This window comes from Lissotriton vulgaris, chromosome 1_1 (assembly GCF_964263255.1).
Source record: "Lissotriton vulgaris chromosome 1_1, aLisVul1.2, whole genome shotgun sequence".
NCBI classification, from domain to species: Eukaryota; Metazoa; Chordata; class Amphibia; order Caudata; family Salamandridae; genus Lissotriton; species Lissotriton vulgaris.
This window is the reverse complement of record NC_141685.1, coordinates 327792238-327818604: the sequence shown is the minus strand read 5'-3', so window position 1 is coordinate 327818604 and position 26367 is coordinate 327792238. Positions and strand designations below refer to the sequence as shown.

The window sequence follows — 26367 nt, the reverse complement described above, 5'->3', positions numbered from 1 at the left end:
CTGCTTTAAATTCCTCATCTTCTTCTAATGTCGAAATATAATTTAGGAAATACTCCCTCCATTCTTCCCACTTTAGTGCAGGTTCACCACCAGCACGAAGGAATGTCTCAGGTGGACAGAGGTTCCACACATAACCTGAAGCCATGTTAAAAGTGTTTTTTGATTTCAATTGTGTAAGCAATAGTAAACAAAAAAAATAATAATAATTTTGCCTTGGTAGTAAAAGTCAATATGTGACTCTGGAGGTGCTTAATGCTTAACTGGATATAGCATACTATTTATTTGCTCACGATAAGTTAGAAGATGAAGGGTCTAAAAAGGTTGAACTGTTTACCAGTACAGATATTTTAACATGCATGTGCTTTAAACTTTTGGAAACCGAATTCTGATTAAATTGTTGTTTTTATTTACTTCAAACTTAGTGGTGCGTAAGTGTCTGTGAAGAACTAACAAGTCTTAACAGTGCCTTACTGTTTTCCTTCCTGATCACAGCATACCTGTTTGTTCCCTGCTAAAGCTGCTGCTTTTCTCTGCTACCGCTGTGTAATTGTTTATTAATGTGGAATCCAAAATGGTGTTGACGTGCGTAGTCAAGTAAACTAGCCTGCAGACTACTGAATTTTACATACTTCCAAAGTGCATTCACTGCACGTGCGTTTACGTGAAAACGAGGATCACACTTTCCTGTGACGGAGGTTCCAGGTGATGGTTACAGTTGACAGTTGGCTGTTGACAGTTGGATTCCGTTGAATTAGTGGCACGAATTATACATATTGTAGAGAGTATTGAAATGCCCAGAGTTACAAAGTTTGTGTACCTTATATTTTCTGAAACTCGTCGCTGTGCAGCATGTAGATTTTTCACCACAGGGTGTTAAATGTATAACGAGGGAGACAATTTCAGCGCTCCTTATTATTTACATCAAAAGACTTCTAAACGTCAATGTAGCTCTGCTTCACAGTCCTTTTTTCCATATATTTCTATTACGATATACGTAAGTCTCTGTATATTTTTAAACAGTACACGTAACCAATGTACTTTGGCGTAAATACCGAAACTGATTGACCAACTATTTTTAATGGTTCCTTAGATTTCTGTTTCTTGATTAGCAATGAGTGCACTTCTTTATTTCTTTTGAGAACGCTGGGATCTTCTTTCGTCTCTTTTTATTTTTTAAGGCTCAAAACAGCTGCTTGTACTCGAGTTATATCCTCCAGTTTCGGGGGGTTCGCGTGTTGGCGCTCGTCGCCACTTTGTGAATAACTCCCATACACAGATAACGCGTGAGTGAGTTCTTTAATTATATACACCTCCTACATGGATCGGAGCGTATATGCATTCAGTCAGTTCGGTGATCAGCTGTCAACTGTCATCGGTGACAGTTCACAGCTGGTGACCACACCAATAGTATGGAGTCTGCGGAGGGACAACAGAGTGCGTTACCCAAACTGTGTCCTTAGTGGGACACACGTACACAAGTCATAACAGTGAAGTAAATCTATACTAATATAATAAAGAGAGAGCCCAAACCTTTGAGGCGGGTAATCTCAGGAACCACAGCACCAATCACAACACCCAATACAGCGTTGGAAAGGGCAGTTGCAGCAGAAGGACATAGGCTATGCAGACGCCCACCATATACATTTAAAAGGTAAAAGAACCGTGCCAGCAAAGTAGTCCCTTGTGGGCGTGTCTGGGTTGTGCTGTGGGCGTGTGCTGGGGGCATGACAAATTCTGGGGGCGTGTGGTATGTTCCGCCCTTCATGCCATGTCTCATATCGTGTGCTGTGGGCGGGTGCTGGGGGCGTGTGCGAGGCGCAGGATTTCGGAAAAAAAGCGAGCGTTGTGCCCAATATTTCATTGTTTTTTCTTCCCAGGTTCTGTACATTCCAGCTCCGGGTGTCCACCCTGCTCCCTTTAAATACCCCTGCACCCCATAATCATAACCCACCCTTACTCCTTAAAATACCCCAACACCCTTAAACACTAACCCATCTTAACTCTATAAATATACCCTGTACCCCAAAACCCAAACCTATCCCTAAACCCTAAAAATACCCCTGTACCCCAAAACCCAAACCAAGCCCTGAACCCTATAAATACCCCTGTACCTCAAAACCCAAACCTAGCCCTGAACCCTAAAAATGCCCCTGTACCCCAAAACCCAAACCTAGCCCTGAACCCTAAAAATACCCCTTTACCCCAAAACCCAAACCTAGCCCTGAACCCTAAAAATACCCCTGTACCCCAAAACCCAAACCTACCCCTGAACCCTAAAATACACCTGTACCCCAAAACCCAAACCTAGCCCTGAACCCTAAAAATACCCCTGTACCCCAAAACCCAAACCTAGCCCTGAACCCTAAAAATACCCCTGTACCCCAAAACCACCCCTGAACCCTTAAATATCCCTTTACCCCACAACCCAAACCTACTCCTGAACCCCAAAAATACACCTGTACCCCAAAACCCAAACCTAGCCCTGAACCATAAAAATAACCCTGTACCCCAAAACACAAACCTATCCCTGAACCCTAAAATACCCCTGTACCCCAAAACCCAAACCTAGCCCTGAACCCTAAAAATACCCCTGTACCCCAAAACCCAAACCTAGCCCTGAACCCTTAAAATACCCCTGTACCCCAAAACCCAAACCTACCCCTGAACCCTAAAAATACCCCTATACCCCAAAACCCAAACCTAGCCCTGAACCCTAAAAATACCCCTGTACCCCAAAACCCATACCTATCCCTAAAACTACCCCTGTATCCCATAACCCAAAACTATATCTGAATCCTTAAAATACCCAAACAGCCCAAAACATATACCTCAGTACCCCAAAACATATACCCCTATACCCATACTTACCTATCCAAACATTAAAAAACATGCTTTTACCATTCATGCATTTACAACGAATTTCATTGTAAATTTACGTGTGGTAAAAGCATATAAAATGTAAGGCCATGCGTTATAATGCCATTGCGGAGTCATTGTACTTTCGTAATGAAAGTATGCGGAGTGATGGTATGCGGAAAGAAAGTTGCGGAATAATGGGTGTTTACCCTCCCCCTTTAAGTACATTGGTGGCACAGCGGCCCACATCTCCAGCAACATACTCATATTTTTTCACCACCGATTTGAAAAATGCACAGGTCTCTCTCGTTGATGGCCAGCACCGACATACACTTTTAGACACACCTCCCGCCACAAGTTCTAGAATTGCGAACTTAATAGCTGGGGAGCTACGTTCGAATCTCGGCATCAGCTCAACATCCTGTGATTCCAGACAAATCGCTTTGTCTCCCCATGCCTACCACAAATGAATGTGTTCTTCTGTAATATAAATTGTGCTCATGCCATGTTGTGGAGTTCGCATGATATAATATTGCAAGGAAAAATAAAGTAGGGAAACTCGAGTTCACACACTACTGAACGCGCACTCTTAAGTGCATCAGCAGTGCACTATGAATCGGAGCGTTTCACAGGCCTGTCACAGATAAGAAATGCTATCAAAACGAAATCCTACAAAACAATATACTACTGGCCGGCAGCAATTCATACCCGGACAACGTCGGGACGGGCTGCTAGTGTAAAATAAAAATAAATGAGCTGCCCTGCCTGAGATGAGCCGGGATGGCAGGAGATGAGGGCACAGTTTCTGAGAGCCAGGGTGTGACCACTGCTTCCCCGCTTTCAGCCGTGGGTAGTGACAGGCAACTGCCGGGGAGCACGTCCAAGAGTTGCGGTAGCACAGGGAACTGTGCAAAGCGGCAGCTTCTTCCCAATAGCCATAGCCCTGCTGAAGCTTCCTATATTTTCATCCCCCTGCGTGCCTTCTCAAGCACAGGCACCGTCACTGGGGCCGACAACAGAGAAGGGAGCCTTGAAAAGACAGCGCATCCTAAACCGTTCCTCAGAGCAAGGCTGCAGAGGGCGGTGTTTGGCCGGCAGCATGAAACAGACACAGCAGGCAACCCATATAGCACTGGAGCACACCCCCTGAGGCAGGAGAGGACCGCAGAAGCCCTTGCTAACCCGACCAGAGCAGATAAAATGATTGATACAATAGTAACATCAACGATTTCGGGAGAGCAGCTTGGTGTACTGAGCCTGATGAGAGAAACAAAAGTAACTGTAACAAAGGAGAAACTGGTCCTAGAATGCTTGTTTCCAGTCCATGGAGGACCAGGCTTGTCAGTTCGGGCTGGACTATTCCCATTGGGGGCAGGGTCAAGACTGATTTGCATATGGCTGGGTTCAAACTGGAATCGCATGGGGAACAAAAACAATAGATTTAGGCTCAGATCTCTGTACTGGGGTGAATGTATGACATTTCTCTGCCTTCTGTCCATCAATTGTTGTTTTTACAAAAGAGGATCTTGCAACTCGTTATTAAAAACGTAAGAAATTTTGAGGTTTGAAATAAAAACATTGGAGATTATAAACAGTTGTCTTGAGGCAGATACAAAAATAGAGTTCCACAAAAGAGGATAGAAACAGTGCTTGTTCACCGGAAAACTGATAAGAGACGCACAAGAGAAAAACATGAAGAACAACAGGAAACAATATTTTACAGCCAACAGAAACGGGAGAAAGTAAGTGGCAAGCAAAGCAACCAATGAAAAGCAAGGAAAGAAAGGGGGTGGGATGTAAGCCCCTTTCAAGTTTTATAATAAATACAATAGATTTCACATGCACAGCGCAAGCGCAGTGTAGGCGAAACCCAAAAATTACCATTATTTTCACATTGTGTCTGTCCATCACACTTGACTGAACGGGATACAGTACCTGTATGCTGATGTGCAGTCTCACAACCTCTTCTGAATCGATAGCCATGTGGGCTAAGGTAAAAAAGTAGATCATTGTGATACAGGAAACATCTGAGCTTGTAGTTCACCAATGTCGACAGATCGAAGACCGCTTGCGTGTAGGAATTCTCACTAAAAAGGGAATTAAGATAAACACATTTTGTGTTCTACATTCAAAACAAAGGTCTACTGGCCAAGCCAGAACATGTACAAGTTACATTCCTCTAGGAAGAAACATTCACTACCTAAGATTTGAGACAATTTTCATCACATTCCACCATTTATAACTTTACAATTATAAAAACCACATCATTATCGTAGATAAGGATCAAAAAGAGTAGAATTGCTGTCTATAAAGGATTACAAATAATTTTTCAAAATCAAGAATCCCTCATATTATCTCAAATATTTAAAAAAATTCAATCCATGCCTGCACACTTCAAATTAACACCATCCACAAGTTGACTTTCAATTGTAGATCTACCAGCAGGCAAACATATAATCAAAAACACTATAATTAGTGGGTAGAATTTTGTATGAGATTAGATCTATGCTAGTCTTGTTGCATTATAACAGTTGTGCTATTCTGTCAGAGGTCACAAATAGCAATTGGTAGGATTAGCAGAATCCCTGACCACAAATTTTACTGAGAAAGGGATACCCTTTGTAAACCCCTCAGAATTTAACCCTGCCTACCATTGGCAGATTGGAGGCAGAGGGCATTTTACAGGTTTATCGTATAATTGTCATTATTGCAACACCAGCATATCAGTTCCTGCATCCCAGATCTCAATGAGAGAAAGGTCGAAGTCCCTTAGAGGATGATGGCTGGTGAGAAGCATCAATGGCATCTCGTAAGTTGGCTATATCAGCTAAACCTCAGGGCTTACTACTCACCTGATCGCTTCTGAAAGACTGGCCAGGGAGGAACCCAAATTGCCTTAGATGCAGGATGCAAAATGGTGGTTTCCTACATATAATATTAGGCTTCGCAATTAATATTTGCAGAAGATCTCACGTGGACTGTCTATTGTTGTGGGCTGATGCAATAATCTGTAGCCTAAATTAGCAGTCCTTGGAATTATGGAGACAGAGGGTTAAGCATGTCATGAACTCTTATTGGTTTGGGGCTATTATAAACTAAGAGATACACTGCTACATACTGGAGATCCTCTACCTCCCCCCCTCATCAGGAAAGATTAAAAGGAATAAACAGAAGCTTCTTGTCTGAACCTACAATATGTAATGAAGAGGCTGCCAAAACAAACTTACTAAAATTTGGGGAGTAAGACTAGAACATTTTCACATTTCAGTGGTATAAGCTTGGAGTCAAATGTGTATAGGATTGTCTCTCCTATTAATAGGTTTTTAGTAATACACAATCGAATGCATAATCACTAGTATTACTGTAAGAACTCCATTATATTTCAGCATCTATGTACTCTACTGTTACGTATGTATGTATAACAGTTTTGGATAGCGCAACACTGTCACCCAAAGGGTATCCTGGCGCTTGACAGTACATAACTAGCACACACTCACAGCGATCACACTACTCTTGGGAATAAATAAGTTTTCAGATTTCTCTTAAAAGATGGAAATTCGCTTTGGCTCCTCAATGAAAGCGGAAGAGAGTTCTAGAGACTAGCAGCGGAAAAGCTGAAAGAGCGACCTCCCATTCTTGACCTCTGAAACCTGGGAACCGTTACCAGGCATGTAGAAGAAGAGCGCAAGGTTCGAGGAGTAGAATACCAGGAAAACAGATTCTGCAGCAGAACAGGTCCCTGTCCATGCAAAGCTTTGAAAACCAAACACGATGCTTTAAAAAGAATCCGTTGCTGGACAGGCAGCCAATGGAGATCAAGCAGCGCTGAAGTGGAGGAGGCAGTGCGTGGACGAGAGAGAGCCAACTTGGCTGCCATGTTTTGTATCCGTTGGAGCTTACCAACTAAGGTTTTAGGTGCACCCAGAAGCAGTGCATTGCAATAGTCCAACCTGCTTAAAATAATCCCCCGCACAATTTCAGGTCTGGCCTGTGCTGGGAGAAAAGGAAGGACTTTGCGTAGCATACGAAGCAACAACATACAGGTGGCAATGGTCTTATTGGCGAAGGCGTCCAGTAGTAAATTTGGGCCAAACATAACCCCCAAGTTGCGGACAGATTCTGCTGCCGTCACTGCCCCCAAAAAGGAAGAGGGCCAGAAATCCTCTGGCAGGGAACGTGGAACACGATCTTTGGAACAGTACAGCACCTCTGTTTTAGACCTGTTAAACTGGAGTGAGTTGGAGCACAACCAGTCAGCTGTAGCTGTCATACAGCGATGGAAGGTCTCTAAGGAAACTGCGTCTTTACCTTCCAGAGAAAAAATTAATTGAGTATCGTCGGCATAGTTAAATACCAAGATACCAAAAGAGCTTATCAGTTGAATTAAGGGGCGGAGTTACAGATTGAATAGAATTGGGCTGATGGCTGAGCCCTGGGGCACCCCCTGCCCTACCTTCCGCACACCTGATCTAAAAGGCGGTACAAAGCCACCACCTGCTGCCTATTGTGAAGGTACGAGACTAGCCAGTCCCGTGCCAGCCCCGTTACCCCAGCCTCCTCCAGTCTCCTGATGAGGGTCGAGTGGCTGACCGTGTCGAACGCGGCCGACATGTCGAGCAACACAAGAAAGGCTGCTCGACCAGTGTCGACTCGCGAACAAAGTTTGTCCAACACGACCACCAGTGCCGACTCCGTGCCATGCGCTGGCCGGAAACCAAACTGGGCCACGTCCAGACAGATGTTATCTTCCAGGTATCTGGACAGAGACTGGGTAACCAACTTCTCCATGATTTTAACCGGAAAAGGGAGCAGTGAAATAGGCCTATAGTTCGCCGAGCAGGTGGGGTCTAGTGTAGGCTTCTTCAAAAGGGGGGACACCACTGCTAGCTTCAGCAATCAGGAACCATAGCGGTTTCGAAGGACTGGAGACAGATGGAATACAGTGGGCGAAAAAGTTCCCTATGGAAAAGTTTCCAGAACTTATGAGGGAGGGGGTCCATAGGGGAGCCCGAGGACACAGTCTGTGCCAGTCTACAAAAGTCATCGAAATTCGGGACAGAGAAGCAGCTCAGCTGGGGTCGATCAGATAGATCTTCCGGGTCACCCTGAATAGATGGAAAAACCAGGGGCACCAAAGGCTGAGAGTCAGACATGGTAAGACCACTCAGGATGGTAGCTATCTTGTCTTCAAAAGCGACTGCCAGAGAGTCGCATAGAGCCTGAGAGGCCGGGGTGTTATTTGTGGCGCATGCAGGCCGGGAGAGGTCACTAACAATCCTGAACAAAGTCTGTGACTTGTTAGTCGCTTGATTCAGTGTTTCCTCAAGATAGATAGCCTTCGCGCATTTAATCTGCGCTTTGTATTCCATTAAGGCGAGCTTGAAGTTGGTTTTTGCCGGGTCTAAATAATGCTTCCTCCAGGCCCTTTCAGCCCGCTTGTATCGCTGCTTCAACTGCCGGAGATCACTGGAATACCAAGGCTTGGCTTGTCTCTGTCTGTCCCTTGACCTACGGAAAGGAGCCACCTTGTCCAAAGAGTTCGAAATTTGCTGACACAGACTGGCATAGCTTTCTTCCGCATTAGCCCCCAGCACGTACTTGCCAGAAAGTAAAGTAGGCAGAGCCGGGGTTTTTAGAAGTTTAGACCATGGTCTGCCCACTTTGGAAGGCTTTGGCCCTGCAGCACTTGAGAAGTCCGCCGAAAGGTAGAGAGAGAAAGAGACCAGTGCTTGGTCCGTCCAACACTGGGAATTATGTCCTTCACCGACACCTGCATGGTATCCGCAAAGACTAAGTCCAGAATATGGCCCCTCAGATGAGTTGTAGAGAGTACCAGCTGTTGCAGCTGAATATTGCTGCAGGCCTTGCAGAGGTCATTATAGGCAGTATGTAAAGGACCATTCGGCCACAGATTAAAATCTCCCAAGATTAATAACCTAGAGTGGGAGTTAGAGAGTTCATAGATAAGATCGATCAGTTAAGGTAGAGTAGATACTGTGTTACCCGGAGGTCTGTAACAAAGCACCCCAGACTGTAGTATTCCTTTCTGTCCTTTAAAGGAAAAGCCCATCAATTCAAAACCCTGCACCTCCTTAATCTCCAACTGGGTGAGGGCTAAGGTCTCTCTAAAAATAAAACCTATTCCTCCACCTCTGTTCTTCAGGCGAGGAGTGTGCCTAATTTTGTAGCCCGGTGGACATGCTTATCCCATTTCAACATTACTATCTGCCCGTGTCCAAGTCTCCATGAGAAAGAGCACGTCCAACCCAAGAGACTCGATAAGAAAGACTATCTCTGTATGGTGTTTACAAAGGGACCTCACATTAAGTAGGCCGCAGGCAAGCACCTCCGGCCTGCAGTTATGCCAATATAATGATGTATGATAAAGGAACAGAAACTATGCACAAATTCAGAGTCATCAATTTGTCTTTTTAGTGTACATTTAATTTAATATGCAGGTCGTCAGTGGACTTAGTTGGCCTAAAGTTAGAGGATAGGTCTGGTGGTAAAGACTACCTTTAGACCCAGAAGAGAGGCTGGCCCACAAATCACTCAAGAAGCATATGTTCACATATAATGCCCTAATAAGGTTACTTAGCTTTGGATTGACTTGATGGAAGACATTTGTGAAGACAGCATTTGAAGGAGAAACAATTCTAGGAAACATGTAGTTGGTTTTGTCCAGCGTTGGCAGAAGTTCACAAATATCATTGGATCTACTTGACGGGTGGTCTTTGTGAAGGGGTCAAGCAAAAAATAAAATACTCTAGTCTAGAGGTGGTGCCTTTGGTGGTTGTAGCAAAATGTAACGTGTTCAATTCTTGCAACTGCTACTTTTGTCCACCAGGAAAGCATCAGAGTGTGACGAATAGTGAGAGTATCTGACAAAGTTACAGTTTTCTGATCTGGACTCAATGGACTGCTCTGGACTAGTTGTTATTGCTATTGTTAATTTTGACTTGTAGAGCGCTTAATACCTGCAGGTCTCTAAGCGCTGCAAGAAGATTAGCGGAAAGTCCAGGGGAGAGTTGTATCACAAAGGGGAGGGTTATGCCCAGGCTTCTGTGAATAATAGAGTCGTAAGTTTCTTCCTTAATGGGAGGAGGCACCTTTCGGAGCGGAGCTGACCAGGCAGCCTGACCTTAAGTTGCAGCATAAGGGCCGAGAAAGCTCGGCCAAGTTTAGTGGCGTAGTTGAACATTTTAGGGCATTTTAGAAGGGCCTCCGTGGAGGACCTTAGTGAGCGCAGGGGGTGTATTTCTCCAGGCGTTCCTTGATATAATTGGATGCTTGTCCAAATTGGGGCTTGTGTGTAAGGCAGAGGCCTTTCAATTTAGCCCTCTGCTTGTTGGGCAGCCAATGTAGTTGTTGCAGTATGGGTGATGTCCCAGGGCGCCTAGGCAGCTTGAAGATTAGTCTGGCGGCATCATTCATCACCACCTGGAGTTTGCCCAACAGTGAGTCCGGTAGTCCGATGTAAAGCGAGTTCTCATAGTCCAGACGGGCCAAGGTCAGAGCGTTTCGTTTGTTGATGTCTTATAGTAGGAAATGAGTTGGAGCACTTAGATCCAGCACAACACTTGGCCATACCTGCCAACTTAAAGAACAATCTCACAGTTTGAGGAGGGGGCAGGCCTTGAAGGGGGCTGGGCCTCATGCCGAGAAGTACCTAGGAGATACTTTAGAACCCCACCCCACCCCCTAACCCTCTCCCCCCCCCCCCCCAAAAAAAGAAAAAAAAGCTTGCTGGGGCCGATGTCCTGGGGTGTTTTCACACCCCTTAATGGACGTTGGCCATTCAAAGCCTCTCGAAAACGAGTTGAAAAACCACCACAGTGGTTTACAGCTTTTTTCCCTTCCACAGTGTGATATCTGCTCCTCACCGGGTGACCGTGTGATGGAGCCGATATTGTGTGTCACACTGTGGCACTGTGTGAGTTGGCAGGTATGTATTAGCTAGCAGTAGTAATATACCAATTGTACTATATTTTAAACACTGTTTTTAAACATGCTTGGCTGTTAGGAGCTTCTCTGCATGCTTTCCTAAAACGCGTTTGGCTTGCTCGGATGAATCCATCCGTCCTTTTTCATTATAAGGAACTCAGAACCATTTTTGTTTTTCTCATACAATTTTTTGGGACTTCATTTTAGTCTATAATATCACTAAATGTCAGAACACTGAAAATGGTAATACATTTGATGAGGGACGATGAGGACTTACTATGCAGCAGGTGAAGTGCCAGGGCTGCAGTTATCCATGGGCAGGTTGCACTGCGAAATGAGCACATAAAAGCCAATAACGCCCATCATCGTTTCCTGTTAACTAGATTCAGACGGAATCTTATCCATTAGCTACTAGCCTTTCCAAAAGGTTATTTGAATCCCGGGGATTCAAGGCAATGTCCATGCGACAATTTTTCTGATCAGGAGACTTTGCACTTTACTCTTTTTTGTGAATGTTATGTCCCGCTGCATAAAAAATAAATTCTTCCACTTTTGAGCCCATGCTGTTTTGTACAAGCAAGGTCAGCATTATTATACTTCCAGATGCTCTCTTCGGCCATGTTTTGTTTTGGAGTGGTTAGCTACTTCTATAGCGCTATAAGAGTTAGGAGAACGATGTCTCCTGTGTAGATTCATTTAAACCTTCCTCAATGAAATGCACAATTGTTTATTATTGATGAATTTCTTTGCACATGTCGCTATTCATAGTTTTGTTTTTAATATTGAGCCACATATGTATTTCATTTTTTATTTAAATATGGTTTCAGGGAAATGTATATGTGTAAAATATATTCATTGTGTATATATGGTGTTCCATTGTCTTGCCCTAATAATTGCTCCTGGTGTATTTATTTTGTGCTTTTATGGCTTTTATTAGCCGGATAAAGAATTTCTGACTGACTGAGCACATAGGAGCATTTATTTTAAAAAGTGTTGTTTGGACTATAATCAATCTTTTACTGTGCAAGACATTAGGATGTTTTAATTTGCTACATAGTCTAATTTAGGCTTTCAGAACTTTCACTTTTAATAGGGTTCTAAGATTCTCATTCAATTTTCTTAATAGGTTTCTATGTTTGCAATTATGTTTTATTTTAAGCCCTAGGCAAGTTCTCATTTCCTTTAGCTGGCTTTTTTGTTCCAATCCCTCCTAGATTTCATTACATGCTTCAGGATTTGTCATGGAATTTTCCAGCTAACTACCTCCTGTTTGGTGATAAATTTGTGCAAAGTATTTTCACACAAGGTTTTTCAATTTTGAACATTGATGCCATTGTTTTCATTCACAAAATATTTGGAAACCTCAATAACATAAACACTGCTGTCTGTTGCAAGGATATCAATATTTTATATACTTATCAGCAAATGTTTTCCCATTTGACGTGAACACCTTCTTAACTCTGTTGGAATGGGCTAAATCTTTGAGTACGATGCTTACTGTACTTCCCAGCGGTAGCAATATGTTAGCTACGACTTAAAATGAAGTATTTTGCAGAGCCCAGTTTTAGCTGTTGCTGGCAGCAGAGTATGTATTGGTATTTGAAAGGGAAGAGTCTACACATGCTGCTTGTTTGTTCGATCAGTAACGCTACAATGCTGGTTGAATTCAAAACTTTAGGCAAAGCCTTACCTGATGATTTAAGGGAAATACTAGTGGGCCAATTACGATGTCGGACGGACTTGCGTCTGTCCGACACCGTTTTGTAAAGAAGACAGTCCGACATGATTAGGATGCGACCTAACACTGTTCGGTCGCATTCTGACATTTCCCTATGGATGCATGCGTTACGGCCGTTAACCGGGCGTAGTACATGCTCTCATAGGGAAATGGGAGGTAGTGTTAATCCTTGCACCTCGTAGCAGGCAACTCACGGTGACTGACACGGGGGCAGGGACTAACAGGGGGCCCCCAACCTGGAGGCTGCGCACACAAGGGGGCTCTGATAGGGGCCCACAAACACGTTTTCCGTCAGGGTTTCCATGTCGGAAAGGCCGGCATGGAAACCCTGCCAGAAACTGTTTATCGTAATCCCAAGGGCGGAAAGACCAGCCTTTGAGATTATGGGCTGGCCTCCGACTGGCCGACGGGCTACTTGAGCCTGTTGGAAGCCAGATGGAATGACCGGTCTGTTTCACTTCCAACCGGCTGATTCATAATCAGCTGGTCAGAACTGAAACAGATGATGGCGGTCGGAAACCTCCGCCTGAAGGTGAGAGGCTTTCCGACTGCCATCGTAATAAGCACCAAATTGTAGACCTGCCTTGTACTTTTGAAGAATGTTACATCATGTTCTTTCTCATTTGTACTATATAACTCATGACTCAGGCAACAACCCTACTAGTGTCTACAGACTAAGGAACACTGCGGAAAAACATAAATGTTAAATTGACGTCCTCCAAAAATCCTACATAGGAATAATATTCTTGGACAGCGAGCGAGACAGGTGAATATCAAACGGTGCAGCTTGCTTTGGAGGGAGCGGTTTTTCCTATCACTGTGCAATCAGAGTTGCATAATCCATGATACAAGGACTTGTAAAATCAACATTCAAAACTGCCAGTTTATGGAAAAATATTATTTCCAATGAAAGCAAGCTATAAGAAAGAAGTCCATAATTCCTTGAAAATTTCAAAAATACCACAAACAAAGAGAATGAAACTGCAAACAGATTCACACTTTGTAACAATCAGTACAAGGTGAACAAACATCCATAGAGAATTCAAATAAGGTAATGGTTATAGCACAAATGTTAATAATTAATTGGTCTATATGACAAGTACAATTATGAAGCAAGGTATTTTCAGAGGTCTGGATCTGTGCCAAACTGCTCCAGGATATCCAGATGAAATAGAATTATAATCATGAATCTCCCTCAGACTTTGACCAAGAGGTCGTTTTTATCTGTTGCTTACCTGTACTAAACAAAGAGGGTGCCTCATCACACTGTCTTACACAGATGAGCATGGATCTTCTGTTGTAGTTTTAGAGGAAAGAGATTTTTAAATCCTGTATTGCCACGTCACTCCCCAAATAACAGGTGCATGATTGAAGAAAAAACCTATCTTGAACCCACTTTTATCCAAACATAGTATGTTTTCAGATATCATAGAAGTGTATCCGAATCACAAAAAAAAACTAATTTGTGATCAACCACATTGATTTTCAAGGTAATTTGTGAAACATGAAGCATCGTCCCATTCTACTTAAAGTGTTGTTGGGATTAAACAAAACAGTGTTTTTAGTTTCATCTTTTTATCGTAAAGTACTAAATTAAATATCTCACCACACTTCCTGGAGGAAAAGCAGAGCAGCACGTTGGTCCATAAAGAGCTTGACGCTCTGTCACAGGGGCGGCAAAGTCTTTATTTTGCTACCAGGTGGCAAGGTAAAGTAGAACTTTGTAGGTTTCACGGTTTAATAGTCTCCCATGTTACAGTTAGCAGGTGTTCTCTATGACTGCAGCTGGACAATGTCAGCATTTTTGCCATCCTTTAAAGACTGTCCTCTGTATTTCGCCCTTAGCTCTGCAAGAGCTGTAAATGTCTAGAACAGATCTTCTGCGTCCATGCATCAACTGGTGCACGGCAAGCAAGCATTTCCTAAACACAGATTAAGGAGTTGACCACTTGGCAACATTGCACTTTGGAGCTGTACATTTTCAAATAAAACCACATAAAAGCTGCCATCATACCACAAACTATAAAAATGTGAATCTGATTTCACACTTCCTCCTCCACCACACCATGATGTACCATGTTCCGTAACACAACAACTATACCTCAGTGGCCATCACATGGAAATATTACCAACATAGGCTCAAACCAAAAACCACACACTTCCAATGACAAACCCACCTGCTGCACTGTGCCGGTGTGGATAAATTCTTCCAATGCCCATATAGGGGAAGTAAGAACTGTAAAAAACTAATAATGCCAAACAATACAATACAGTACATGTACCCCCAGACTGCTCACCATATGTTGCTGTCCTGACAGGGGTCCCCAAATTAAAACTGGGTGCAGAGGAATCATACGACCAACTTAAAAATAAAATAACATATTGGTTAAATCATAACAGAACGCTGCCCAGACATGTCCATTGTAAGATTCTCTTCGTGAGGAGAGGGAGTTGGGTGGGACACAGGCAAAAAAATGCATCTGGGGATTGTATTGTTGTGAATTTTAAAGATCCGGAAGCAGTGCACTATGTTACCCAAGGCACCCAGATAGGCTCACGATCTAAAATCCAGGTCCAGGATTTAAGTTATTTCTATAGGCCAGAACACAATAGGCCTAACTATGGGCACCGGGAAACCTTTAGGGGGAGGATGGCGCAGCCTGATAGTTTGAGAGGAGGGACCGATAGTGTGAGAAACGAGTTCGCGGAGCCAGTTACAGTGGGAGGACAGACACATGATGGCCAGGTAGCCCCACTGAGGGAAGGAGGAGGGCCCGCACTCCTGTTATTTAACAAATATGCGCCACTTGGCTGGGAAAGACACCTCAGCGAAGTGGACTGACTACAGGCTGAAGAGACTGGAAAAGAAAGGAAGCCAAATCCAATATCTCAAACAGGGGAGCACCTGGAATGTGTACCTCTGAATGAGAACCAGTTGATATTGTGCAATCCATACCCAGTTAGATTAAAGGGTGCCCAAATCAGTAATGGTCCTATTATGGCCATTTGCCCCCATAATAATTGTCAGGGGAACTCGTGTGAATTAATATCCTGGAATGTGGCTGGTTTATCTGGTATAATTCCAAATACTGAGTGGCTGGAATACATTAACAGATTTAACCTAATCTGTATGCAGGAAACCTGGGAAGTAGATTACACTAACTTCCATTTAGTTGGATATAAATCTTTTGGGGCCCCCGCAAGTAGGTCTACGGCGGGTAGAGCAAGGGGTGGTCTTTTAATATTGGTAGATTTGGGTCTGGAAGTGATCTGGACTGACCTAAATTGGGACTCAGAATGTATGATAGGTTTACGGTTTAAGAATAGGGATCTTAGTTTAATTCTGGTCAATTTTTATAATGCGGGAGGGTGCAGCAGGAGAGTTGGAGGAAAGACTGGGGACACAGAGAGAGCAGGACCAGGGTGTAACGGCTCCGTTGATTGTAATAGCTGCTGATTTTAATTGCCATTTATGTCCGAAGCTGATACCATTCACAGAAGACTGGTCCTCATGCAATTTAGAAGAGGTATTCCACTTTGAGCACATGGCGGAAGGTAGGGAACTGAGTAGGCTAATGAAAAGACATATAATGGAACACTCAATGGACTTATTAACCAATGAACCCAATAAGCAGGTCAACCCTACCTTCAAAGGAAGGGGATGTAGTCCATACATTGATTTCATACTAGTGTCCCAGCTGCTCAAGAAGCGGCTTATGGGTTTTGCTATAGAGTGGAGTGGCTTTAGTGACCACAACCCACTAACAATGTCGGTGGCAGTGACAAATGCTAGTAAGACTACTAGGAGTGGGGTGGGGACAATCAGGGAGAAGGTCACGGACCAAGGCAGGCACCTGAGATGGGCCAGGCTTAATGAAGAAAGTTTTTATCAGTCCTTTGCGGAAGAGGGGAAACAGGGTAAGAGCAGAAATGAGCCAAAGTGGTTCGACAGAGGGTGCTCTCTAGCCCAGAGAAATCTAAGAGCAGCTCTTAAACATAAGCCAAGGGATAAACAGAGGATTATGCATTGTAGACTAACCTACAAGCAGGCAGTAAGGCGCCGGAAGCACGCACTCCAAACTCAAACGTGGGAGGACTTGAGAGGAGCAGCTGAACTGAAAGACCTGCACACCTTCTGGACGCTAGTTAATAACCCCTGTTTCGAAGACAAAAATAGCCCGCAGATTGCATCCAATGTGCTCCCGGAACAGTGGGTGGAGCATTTCAGTGGGCTAGATAACCGGGGGACTATCGAGACACAGGTGAACAAGGAGTGTGGGGGTGGGTGGAAGGTGGCGCCAGAATTCACTCTAGAGGGGATCACTGAGGGTATCGGGGGTTTAACTCGAAATATGTCTCCGGGACCAGATGGGATCCCTCCGGATATCTTCCTAAGTAAGGTGGACCTATGGGGTCCAGTCCTAACAAGAGTGATGAATGCGGCCATAGCCTCAGAGCTCCCCCGCTCATGGTCAACAGCCACAATAGTTCCAATATTCAAAAAGGGGAATCGAGATAGTCCCCAATACTACCGCCCTATCTCTCTGATAGATGTGTCAGCTAAGGTGTTGGGTCGAGTAGTTTTAAATCGTTTGATGAGATGGGAGGAAGAACATCACATCTTTACTGATGTGCAGTATGGATTTAGGGCTAATAGGTCAACGACCGACCAATGCCTAAATCTATACTTATTGGTGACAAAATATACAGTTGCCAACAATGAAGCGGTTTATTTAGCCTTCATGGATTTGGCCGCAGATTTTGACTGTGTGAACAGGGAGAAGTTGTGGGCCATAATGTCTAACTTAGGGGCAGATACTGATCTTATTAAGATCTTGATCGCTTTACATTGGAATACATCAGCTAAAGTTAGGTATAATCTGGAAAGAGGTAATTCCGACTCTTTTACTTGCACCAGTGGGGTAAGACAATGATGTATTTTGGCCCTGTTCCTGTTCTCCCTGTACATCAATGGCTTAGAACAATCGCTAAGTAGTCTAAAAGTGGACTCACCCAGAGTAGGCAGTAGAGCAATCCCCGTCTTGCTCTATGCAGGCGACGTGGTCCTGCTGGCACGCACACCACTGGGACTGCAGCGTCTGATAGACGGTTTTGTGGATTTTATGACCAGTTTAGATCTATCTGCCAACCTGACTAAATCGTATGTTATGGAGGTGGGGTCTAAGCCTAGAAAAAACTTCAACTACAAAATAGGCGCATTCAGCTTAGCGAAGGTACAGTTTTTTTCATACCTGGGAATTTTATTTGACAGGGGCTTAAATTTTAAACCATTAATGGAGGAACGATCCAATAAGCTAATATATAGCTCAGGGGCAATATGAATTTTGGTCGCCGACTGGGGCGATGGTCGCCTGAGCAAATGATGACCTTATACAATTCAATTTGCTACTCAAAAGTGGCGTATGGGGCAGAACTGTGGGGGATCACTAATGTTGCAAAATTGCAGATAGAGGAGAACAAATATCTGAGGAGGCTCCTCAAAGTCCCACAGTGTGCATCTTCCTACATCATACACGAAGAACTGAGTGTTTATAGAGGACAGGGAGGGGAGCAGGCCCCTGCTAGCATGGCTAAAGATTTGGGTTAACCAGAAGCTAGTCTGACTAAACAAATAATTAGGGACTGTTTGGGGGGGATAGGGGGAATGAATATCCCATGGCTTAAGTATGTAAAGGGTGTCTTGGTAAGCATCGGCTGTGAGGACCTTTTCCTGATGCCGTCTGGTTTAACAAAGCGGGATCAGGCTAGGGCAACGGTGATGTTTTTCTAACACAAAGCCATAGCCCGAGAAGCTAAGGATGGGGATAAACAATCAGTTAAGGCACATGCCCTAGTTAGGTCCTGCGAAGGAATAGAGCCTTACCTTGCCCTTATACACAATGCCCAGGACAGATTTTTAATTACACGTTTTAGGCTCAACCTTTTACATCATTTATTAGCCGATCCGGCAGGTTTTACGAATTCCATTGAGTGAAAGGGTCCCTGCGGCTGCGATTAACGATCTCCGCAGGACACCCTTCATTTTGTATTATTGTGCCCATTTTATTCATTACCCAGGCGTCGTTTTTTAATCAGTTTGCTGAAAAAGGCCAAAATTAGACATGTGAATGAAGCCCTTTTATATCTACAAATGGCCCAAGACTCCCTGACCCTACTTTCTGTGACACATTTTTTAAGATTAGCTGTCAAGTTAAGAGATACCAGAGGGACATGTTGAGTAAAATTCCACTTTAATTTTAACTAAAAGGTGGGGTGAGAGACGGTCCCAAAGAATGAATCATAGGAGTAACAGTTTCTGTATCCTTCTTGTTTTTGTTTTAAACTGTATATGCTGTCTTTTAAATTGTACTTTCATGGCGTTAAATGCAAAATGGTAAATAAAGAATTTGACTGACAGTACATGTATGTAGCACATAGGCGCCCATTTGTTTAAGAAATGACTCACTTAAATCTCTGATAAACTGACTGTAGGAAAGTAGGATCTGCTTTCTTGGTTATCCCAACTTTAAGCCCAGTGTCAGTGTGTTTTTGGTTTAGTTTGCTGGGATCCTGCTAATAAGAACCCCAGCATCCATATTGCCTACCCTAAATTGGCTCTGGTAAGTACTTTGGTACCTCCACAATTGGCTACTGGTGTACCATTATAAGTCCCTAGTATATGGTACTAAGTTACCCGGGGCATAGGTACACCAGGGGTCTCCCATGGGCTACAGCATGCATTGTGCCACCCATGGGAGTCCACTTAAACTCTGACTGCAGGCCTGCCATTGCAGTCAGTGTGAGTTGGTGCTTGCACCTCTGATGACAGATATAAGTTTCCTTATATCTGAGGTCACTACACTTAAAACCTACAAGTCATCCCTATGGTAGGCCCTTCAGTCCTGAGGGCAGGGTGCATGGTTATAAGTGTGAAGGTGCCCCTGCATGAGAAGAACCCCACTAAAAACCCCGGAGTCGATTCTCCAGGCTTGGTAGATGCAGTCAGCCATTTTAAGATATATGGTGGACATCCGTCATTACGAGATGTCTCACTATATAAAGACTGCGGGATGGAATCATAACACAACACCAATTCCGGTGTTGGAGGTATGATTACTTGTACTAGTGGGCCCCTTAGATGAGCCCCCTGTACTCCTGGTAATAGCCTTTCAGGGTCTGCCAGCAAGCTAGTGCTGCTGCCGACCACAGACACGATTCTGCCCTCCTGCTGCTGAGCTGAGCTCCAGCAGGGGAAGGTAGAACAATAGGTTTCCTGTCACAGGGAGATGTGACCGCCTCCCATGGAGGGACCCCATGTCATTCAAACCCTTTTCCTAGGGTACGTAAGGGCTCCCCCGTGGGTGGTCCTCAGATTCGTCATGAAACACAACTCACCTCTGAAATCAAAACCCTCTTCAACTGCCTGGAAACTTGGACTTCGTTGGACTTTGACTAGAACAAAGACTGCATCAAGGAAGACTCCTGCTGCTCCTGGCCACGCTGTTCCTCAAGTCTCCGCCTTGTCTGTGTCTGTGCTTCATCCAGGTTCTCCAGAAGACCTGTGGACATCAAGTACATCTGAAGTAATCTCCCTTGGAAGGTCGGAATTCCCTCCCCTGCATCTGCAGGCATCGCAACTTAGCTGACCGATCTGCTGCTCCTTTCGTCTGACTGACTTCCCAAGGCCCAGCAACACAGGTGGTTGCTCTGCAGCTCCCTGTAGGCCTGATCTGTCTTCTATGCAATTTTGAGGAAAGTATCACTCGTCGGAGCCGCTGGGATCCAACTCCATTGGGCACGCGGCTGTGTTTCCACTCTGCACACAGCCTTTGTGGTGTTCCTGGGGACTTACCTTGGGTGTTTCCTTGTTTCCCCAGATCCTCAAGGTCTTCTGGTCCAAGTCCTGTCCTTCCTTATAGTCCTTATTCCACTTTCTACGTATATGGTTTAGTCTACACCTGGAAAACAGTGTATATTTGTGCTACTTACCTGATTATTTTGAAATATTCTTGAGTTTATTGCTGATATCTCTGGATAGGAGATATACCAATGTGTTAGTGATTGTGTTGTGTAATAAATAGACTTATTTTTATAAACAGTGTGAATATTTAAATCTTATCTACACTATTGATTAAAGTTGGTAAAAAAAAGCTGCTTTACAGTCCTTCAATATATGCCTGAAGGCTGCTCTCCACAGCTACCACTTTGATGGTTATCAAAGACCACTAAATTCACCATAAGGGTTGCCTGGATTAGTGCAAGGTGCATCACTCCTTAGAGTCGGAACAGGGTAAGCCATATTATAGTTGTGGCATAGAGAATACAGGAGATGTCAGCCTAAAACCGAATTGGGTTGTTCAGATAGAAGATGTTATGTCCTGAAATCTTAATATAGAAGGCCAAACACGACAATGTCAATGCCATATGCATTAGATGTAGCTTTTTATTTAGTACAACAGATGAAGTTTAAAACAAGAAGTGGCGCTCATGCAATACATTTAGGTTGGTGGTGATCTGATAAGATAGTCATAATTCACATCTAATGGAGTATCAGAGATAGGATAAGGGAATTGCAGGGCACCCGACCATTTCAATATGGCCTCCGTTTATGGACCGCTTAGGATTCGAGCCACAGTCTAGCTTTAAAGAGATATTGGTACCGGAAGTTCTGTATGATGGGACGATCTGAATGTTTACATTAGGATGCCGTGCTGACTCAATCGCATCATCGGATGGCACAAAGTGGCAAGGTTTGGAGACGCCAACCCTTGATGAAGTAAGGAAGGGAAATTCCGGTTGTGCGATTGTATGGTTTATGAATTCAGGGGGTTGGAGTTTGCATGTCTGTCCGATCAGTTTGGACGTTAACAATACACCACAATTGTTAAAGGGGAGAGGATGTGGTCTCAAGGCTAGACTGCCGACCGTGGAGCTGGGAAACCAAGGTTCGATCTTCGAGGTCGACTCCACATCATGTGATTCTAGGCCAATCACTTCATCTCCCCATTCCTACGAAAAGAAATGAATGTGTCCTTGTGCAACCTAACAGTTGCTCATGTAAAGCGATCCAATACCTTCGGGTTGAGTTTGCGCTATATAAATCTTCAAAAAAAAAGCTTGTCACACTTCAAATGGGAATACCAGCTTGGGGGAGGTGATGGGTGGGGGGTCTCCCGAACGCTTAAAAGGACCATTGAGTGAACAGAGAACATGGGGTGTAACCGGCCCCTCTGGACACAAGACGTTGTCTTTCGTTTTGGGATGATTGGCAATATGTATCTTGAGTACTTACTAAACATGGCTAAGGTAGGAACATATGAATATATTTAGCCTGCATTGTTAACTACATGTTCATTTACAGTGTTTAACTACAGGGCGGTGTTCCCACTTTTAACCCGATTTGGGAGAAATAACAATGCAACTCGGTTAAGATTGAACATCTTTGCTTTAATTGTGATAAATACGAATGATTGAGTTTTAATGGGAGGGTTCCAATCTCCACATGGTGCTGTGTCGTGTTTTTTAATGGTGAAACTTGACTTTTTTGACTGTTTTTTACCCTACATGGTTGTGCTTAACAGGGTTAATGTATGGGATAGATAAGAGATGCTAATACTCAGAGAAAGTATCTGACTATGTTATCTTTTCTTTACATAGGTAAGAAGGGTGAATGTGGTTACTTACAAAGAATCAAGTAAAGCCTAACAACTTTCTTTTATACTGGTTAAACTGTAACCTTTAGGATTCTCAAGAGCCAAGAGGGATCAGAACCCTGAGGAAGGCCAGAGACCCATAGGGGCTGTAGTTAATGGCTGAACCATGTCGGTAGGAGCAGATGGGGTGATGGAGCGGTAACTCCTCCTATACACCCAACACTCATTTTTAACCCTGTCAAATGGGACCATTAATAAACAAGTAAATAGGTACTCATTGAGGCAGTTTTACACTATTTCTTTTCTGCATTAGGGATCCCTCATTTTGGAGAACTGTCTCCTTCTTTTCTTCTCTCTAAAAAAATCAGCGCTCCACCCTGAGTGTTGGTCTGCACCAGGGTGTACATAGCGGCCCAATGATGAAGCATGCCACTGTACAGAGGGTGAAGGCAGTCTTAAGAAAGCCCTTGGGCGTTCCTGTAAGGTTCTGGGTTTTTTAGGATTTACTCCCTTTTGTTTCTCTTCCCTATGATGCACAACACTTAGCAAATTTTTATTTGGACAACATCCGCTTTGTCTACCTTATACAGCAATTTTTGCCGTCCTTATCTTTATGTGAGGTCCATAGTTACTCACACCCATGAGGCAGCACCCTTTGTGGGATCCATAATGTAACTCCCTGTGGGGGGATTGTCTATTGTAGGATAAGGATATGGATGATCCCCTCTTTTACGAATTAAAGGGCATTTGACGTTCACATTTTTTATGGCATGGTATTGCTGCAGCTCTTAAAGGGAAAGGCGTGGCTGCCATAGTAAAACATAAACAGTGGCGTGCAGCCGGAGGAGGTGGCGGCGGAGGGCGCTGCACGGGCCACCATAGATAATAATAAAAAAGTGATGTGCCACGGGAGGTGGTGGTGGGGGAGGGCATCGCATGGAAGGGATTACGTAGCACGAGCAGGGGCACTAAAGACACATGCTAGGCTTGTAGTGTAGGGAAGGGCAGCAGAAAAAAAAGAGTTCTGCCAAATAACAGATATGCCCTGAAAGCGTAGGGAACCTGTACTTGGCGGGTGCTATTTAAAAGCAATCACAGACATGGTATTTCGCTGACCCCAGCAGGCCACCATCCCTGTGATGGCTATCATTCCTAATGTTTCAGAAAAGGGGGTGGTGATGGACAGAGTATCTGAATTAAGCAGAACACTCCTACCCAGTCAACAGATCAGGGCTTGATCCATCACCGTTTTTTAGCTCACTGCACCATCCCAGCTCACAACCTGGCTGCATGCAAATTAGTCTGTCCCTGGCCCAGTGCATCATGGGAACAGGGCAGACCAAACTACCAAGCCAATTCTTTTACTAGAAAAGAAACAAGCTTCCGGGGACCGGTTTCTGGCATTACAGCCGTCTTCGGCCCGGCTTGCTTGAATCCTGATGGTGCAGTGAGCAAGGGACTCATGTCTGAGCATACCCTTCCACGCTTATGGTGGACAAAACGATTCAGAAAAGGGGGTGGTGATGGACAGAGTAGCAGCTGTAATGCCAGAAACCGGTCCCCGGAAGCTTGTTTCCTTTCCAGTAAAAGAATTGGCTTGGTAGTTTGGTCTGCCCTGTTCCCATGATGCACTGGGCCAGGGACAGACTAATTTGCATGTAGCCTGGTTCTGAGCTGGGATGGTGTAGTGAGCTAAAAAACGGTGATGGATCAAGCCCTGATCTGTTGACTGGGTAGGAGTGTTCTGCTTAATTCAGATATTCTGTCCATCACCACCACCCTTTTCTGAATCATTATCATTCCTAATGGGTCGCAAACTGCAACTTACCTCATTTATATTACTTAGGTAGGTCGATTTGTGACCCACTAGGAATCATTATTTTATTTTTTTTAAGTTTCAAACATTAGGAATGGAAATCTCAATTTCGAAATCATTATCCCCAATGCTAGTATATCTGGCTCATAGCAAGATGAGGAAGCGATCAAAGTGCTTAGGGTGCGAGTAGTTCCACTGTGATAACATTTTGTGCATGCTACCCCGAGAAGTACATCGCTTCCTTTCTGCACAGCCCCTCTGTGCTTAATTTGAGCCGGTGTTAGCCAGTGGGACCAACTGGCACTAATTTCTGTGGACAGGAAATTACTTTTACCTACTGTGTCCCCATGATGTGCATACAATTACGTGCATTTTGGAAAACTCAACAAACAGGACGCGACAAAAATACACACATTCTAGAAACGTGCACTACAATTCAAATGAGTAAACATACTCCAATACACTTCACACAGCACATCTGCAATAGTATGTTCATTCGTGGATAGACGCACTAGATTATCAGTGATGAAAGTGCTCGGAATCAGATTCTCTGCAACATAAATACGGATTAAAAAGTTGAAGCTGTACATTGAGGTCTTCCCGAGTCAGGGCCCCAGCTGAAGGGGCCCTGACTCGGGAAGGGACTGAACATATGATTAACATAAATATACTAGTACTAACATCTGCTATTTACAGGGCCTAGACAAGGAAGAAGTACGCTATAGTGCGTTATAATGCGCTACATAAACAGGTATTTGGAAGCACACAAGTGTTAAGAACAAAAAAAAAGCAATGTGTGAGAATAAAAGGGTGGGGTTTCACGGCGACATTAATACTCGGGAGAGCTGTAAAGCAGTGTGTGTGCGCATTCGAGTCAGTAGGCCTGAGGCAATGGGTGCATAGATACATGGGTAAGCCCAGGGCTTCAGGTGGACCGGGTTCTGCCGTTGCTCAGCATCAGGCAGTACTAAAAAGCAGGTGCTGAGATAGGTCCCTTACGTGCTCTCCATGTGTGCCCTCACCCTCAGGGTGAAAAATAGATCTTAAATCTGCAGCAGTACCACCCTTCACTGCCTGTGATGTAACTTCAAAGAGGCTCGCTATAGTACTCTCACGTTCTCATCATTTCTGAACTGAAGCATTTTCAATATTATATAAAACGAAGCCATAGTTGTTGCTCATTTATCTTATGCAACTAACAACCATTGACAAAGCCAATAGTTCTGGCTTATTGTAGGTATAATCTTACTTGCTGAATTATATATCTAAATGCAAGAACAGAAACAGCAAAAAAACAGTCGGGCGGAACACTATGCTAAGCACAGGTTTAGCTTAGATGTTTTAAGTCATGCCCTTAACGTTATAGGCAACACCTCTTTGAGAGACCCCACCCGCCACAGTTTTTCCATCCCACGTAAAGCCCTGGGAAAGACATTGTCACGTGTCACTAGAATATTGTCTCCCTCTCCCCTTTCTGGATACACTGAGCACAAACTACAAATCCCACAATGCATTTGTTCTCACAATGCTGACTTGAAGCATGGGAATCCCAGCCATCTGATGCTACAAAGCCCCACTTTATGGTAAAGCTGTGATGCTAGAAGCCATGAATGAAGGCATTTATATAGCGCACAGCTACTCAAAAGAGTGTCCCGGCGCTTCACAAAGCCTTGGCTGGGATCACTACCCCAAACGCAAATAAGAAAAGAAAATAAAAGAAAATTAAAAGAAGCTGATAAGAAGAACTCATTTATTGATTAAAAAGCCACGTTTTAAGGAGATTACTGAACGTAGCTATAGGCGTCATCGCTCTCAATGACGCGGGGAGCGCATTCCAGGCCTGGGCTCCAGCAAACCTGAAAGAAATGCCGTCCGAACGGGCATGCAATATTCTGGGAATCGCTGCTATGTTCATAGAAGATGATCTCAAAGTTCTAGATGGTGCATAATGGGTAACTCTCTTGCAAAGGTAGCGTGCGCCCCTCTCGTGGAAGATCTTAAAGAATAACACCAGGGCCTTGAATCTAATCCTTTTTTAGGACGAGCCTATAGCGGCAGCGCGCATGCGCTGCTCGCTTTGCAAGGCATGCAGTATTCAGTATGGAAGCTTTGTGGAAGCTCCACCCACTCTCCGCTCACCTTTTTTATTGGTTTAGGTCCTACATGCTGCCTTCTGATTGGTTTTAGGCCTGTTAGTCCCTCCTCATTACGGCCATCTCGCCATTAGTATCCTTCCATGGCTACTGGCCCCTTTACTTCAAACACTATTTTCTTCTCGTGGCTCCCGCAGTCTGTGACATCTGGCCCCCGTACCTCCACCTCACTCCCGTTTGTGCCTTCTCGCACGCCCGCACTCCAAT

The 26367-nt window shown here is 44.2% G+C and overlaps 1 protein-coding gene across 1 annotated transcript in view; it reads right to left on the bottom strand.

Annotated features, from left to right (window-relative positions):
• The window catches only part of LOC147747125 (cytochrome P450 4B1-like), a 353249-nt gene that overhangs the window by 167563 nt on the left and 159319 nt on the right, over window positions 1-26367 (bottom strand). The window contains exon 6 of the mRNA XM_086952384.1: window positions 4792-4943. Coding sequence (XP_086808510.1) covers window positions 4792-4943 — 152 coding nt within the window. The remainder of the gene's footprint in view (window positions 1-4791; window positions 4944-26367) is intronic.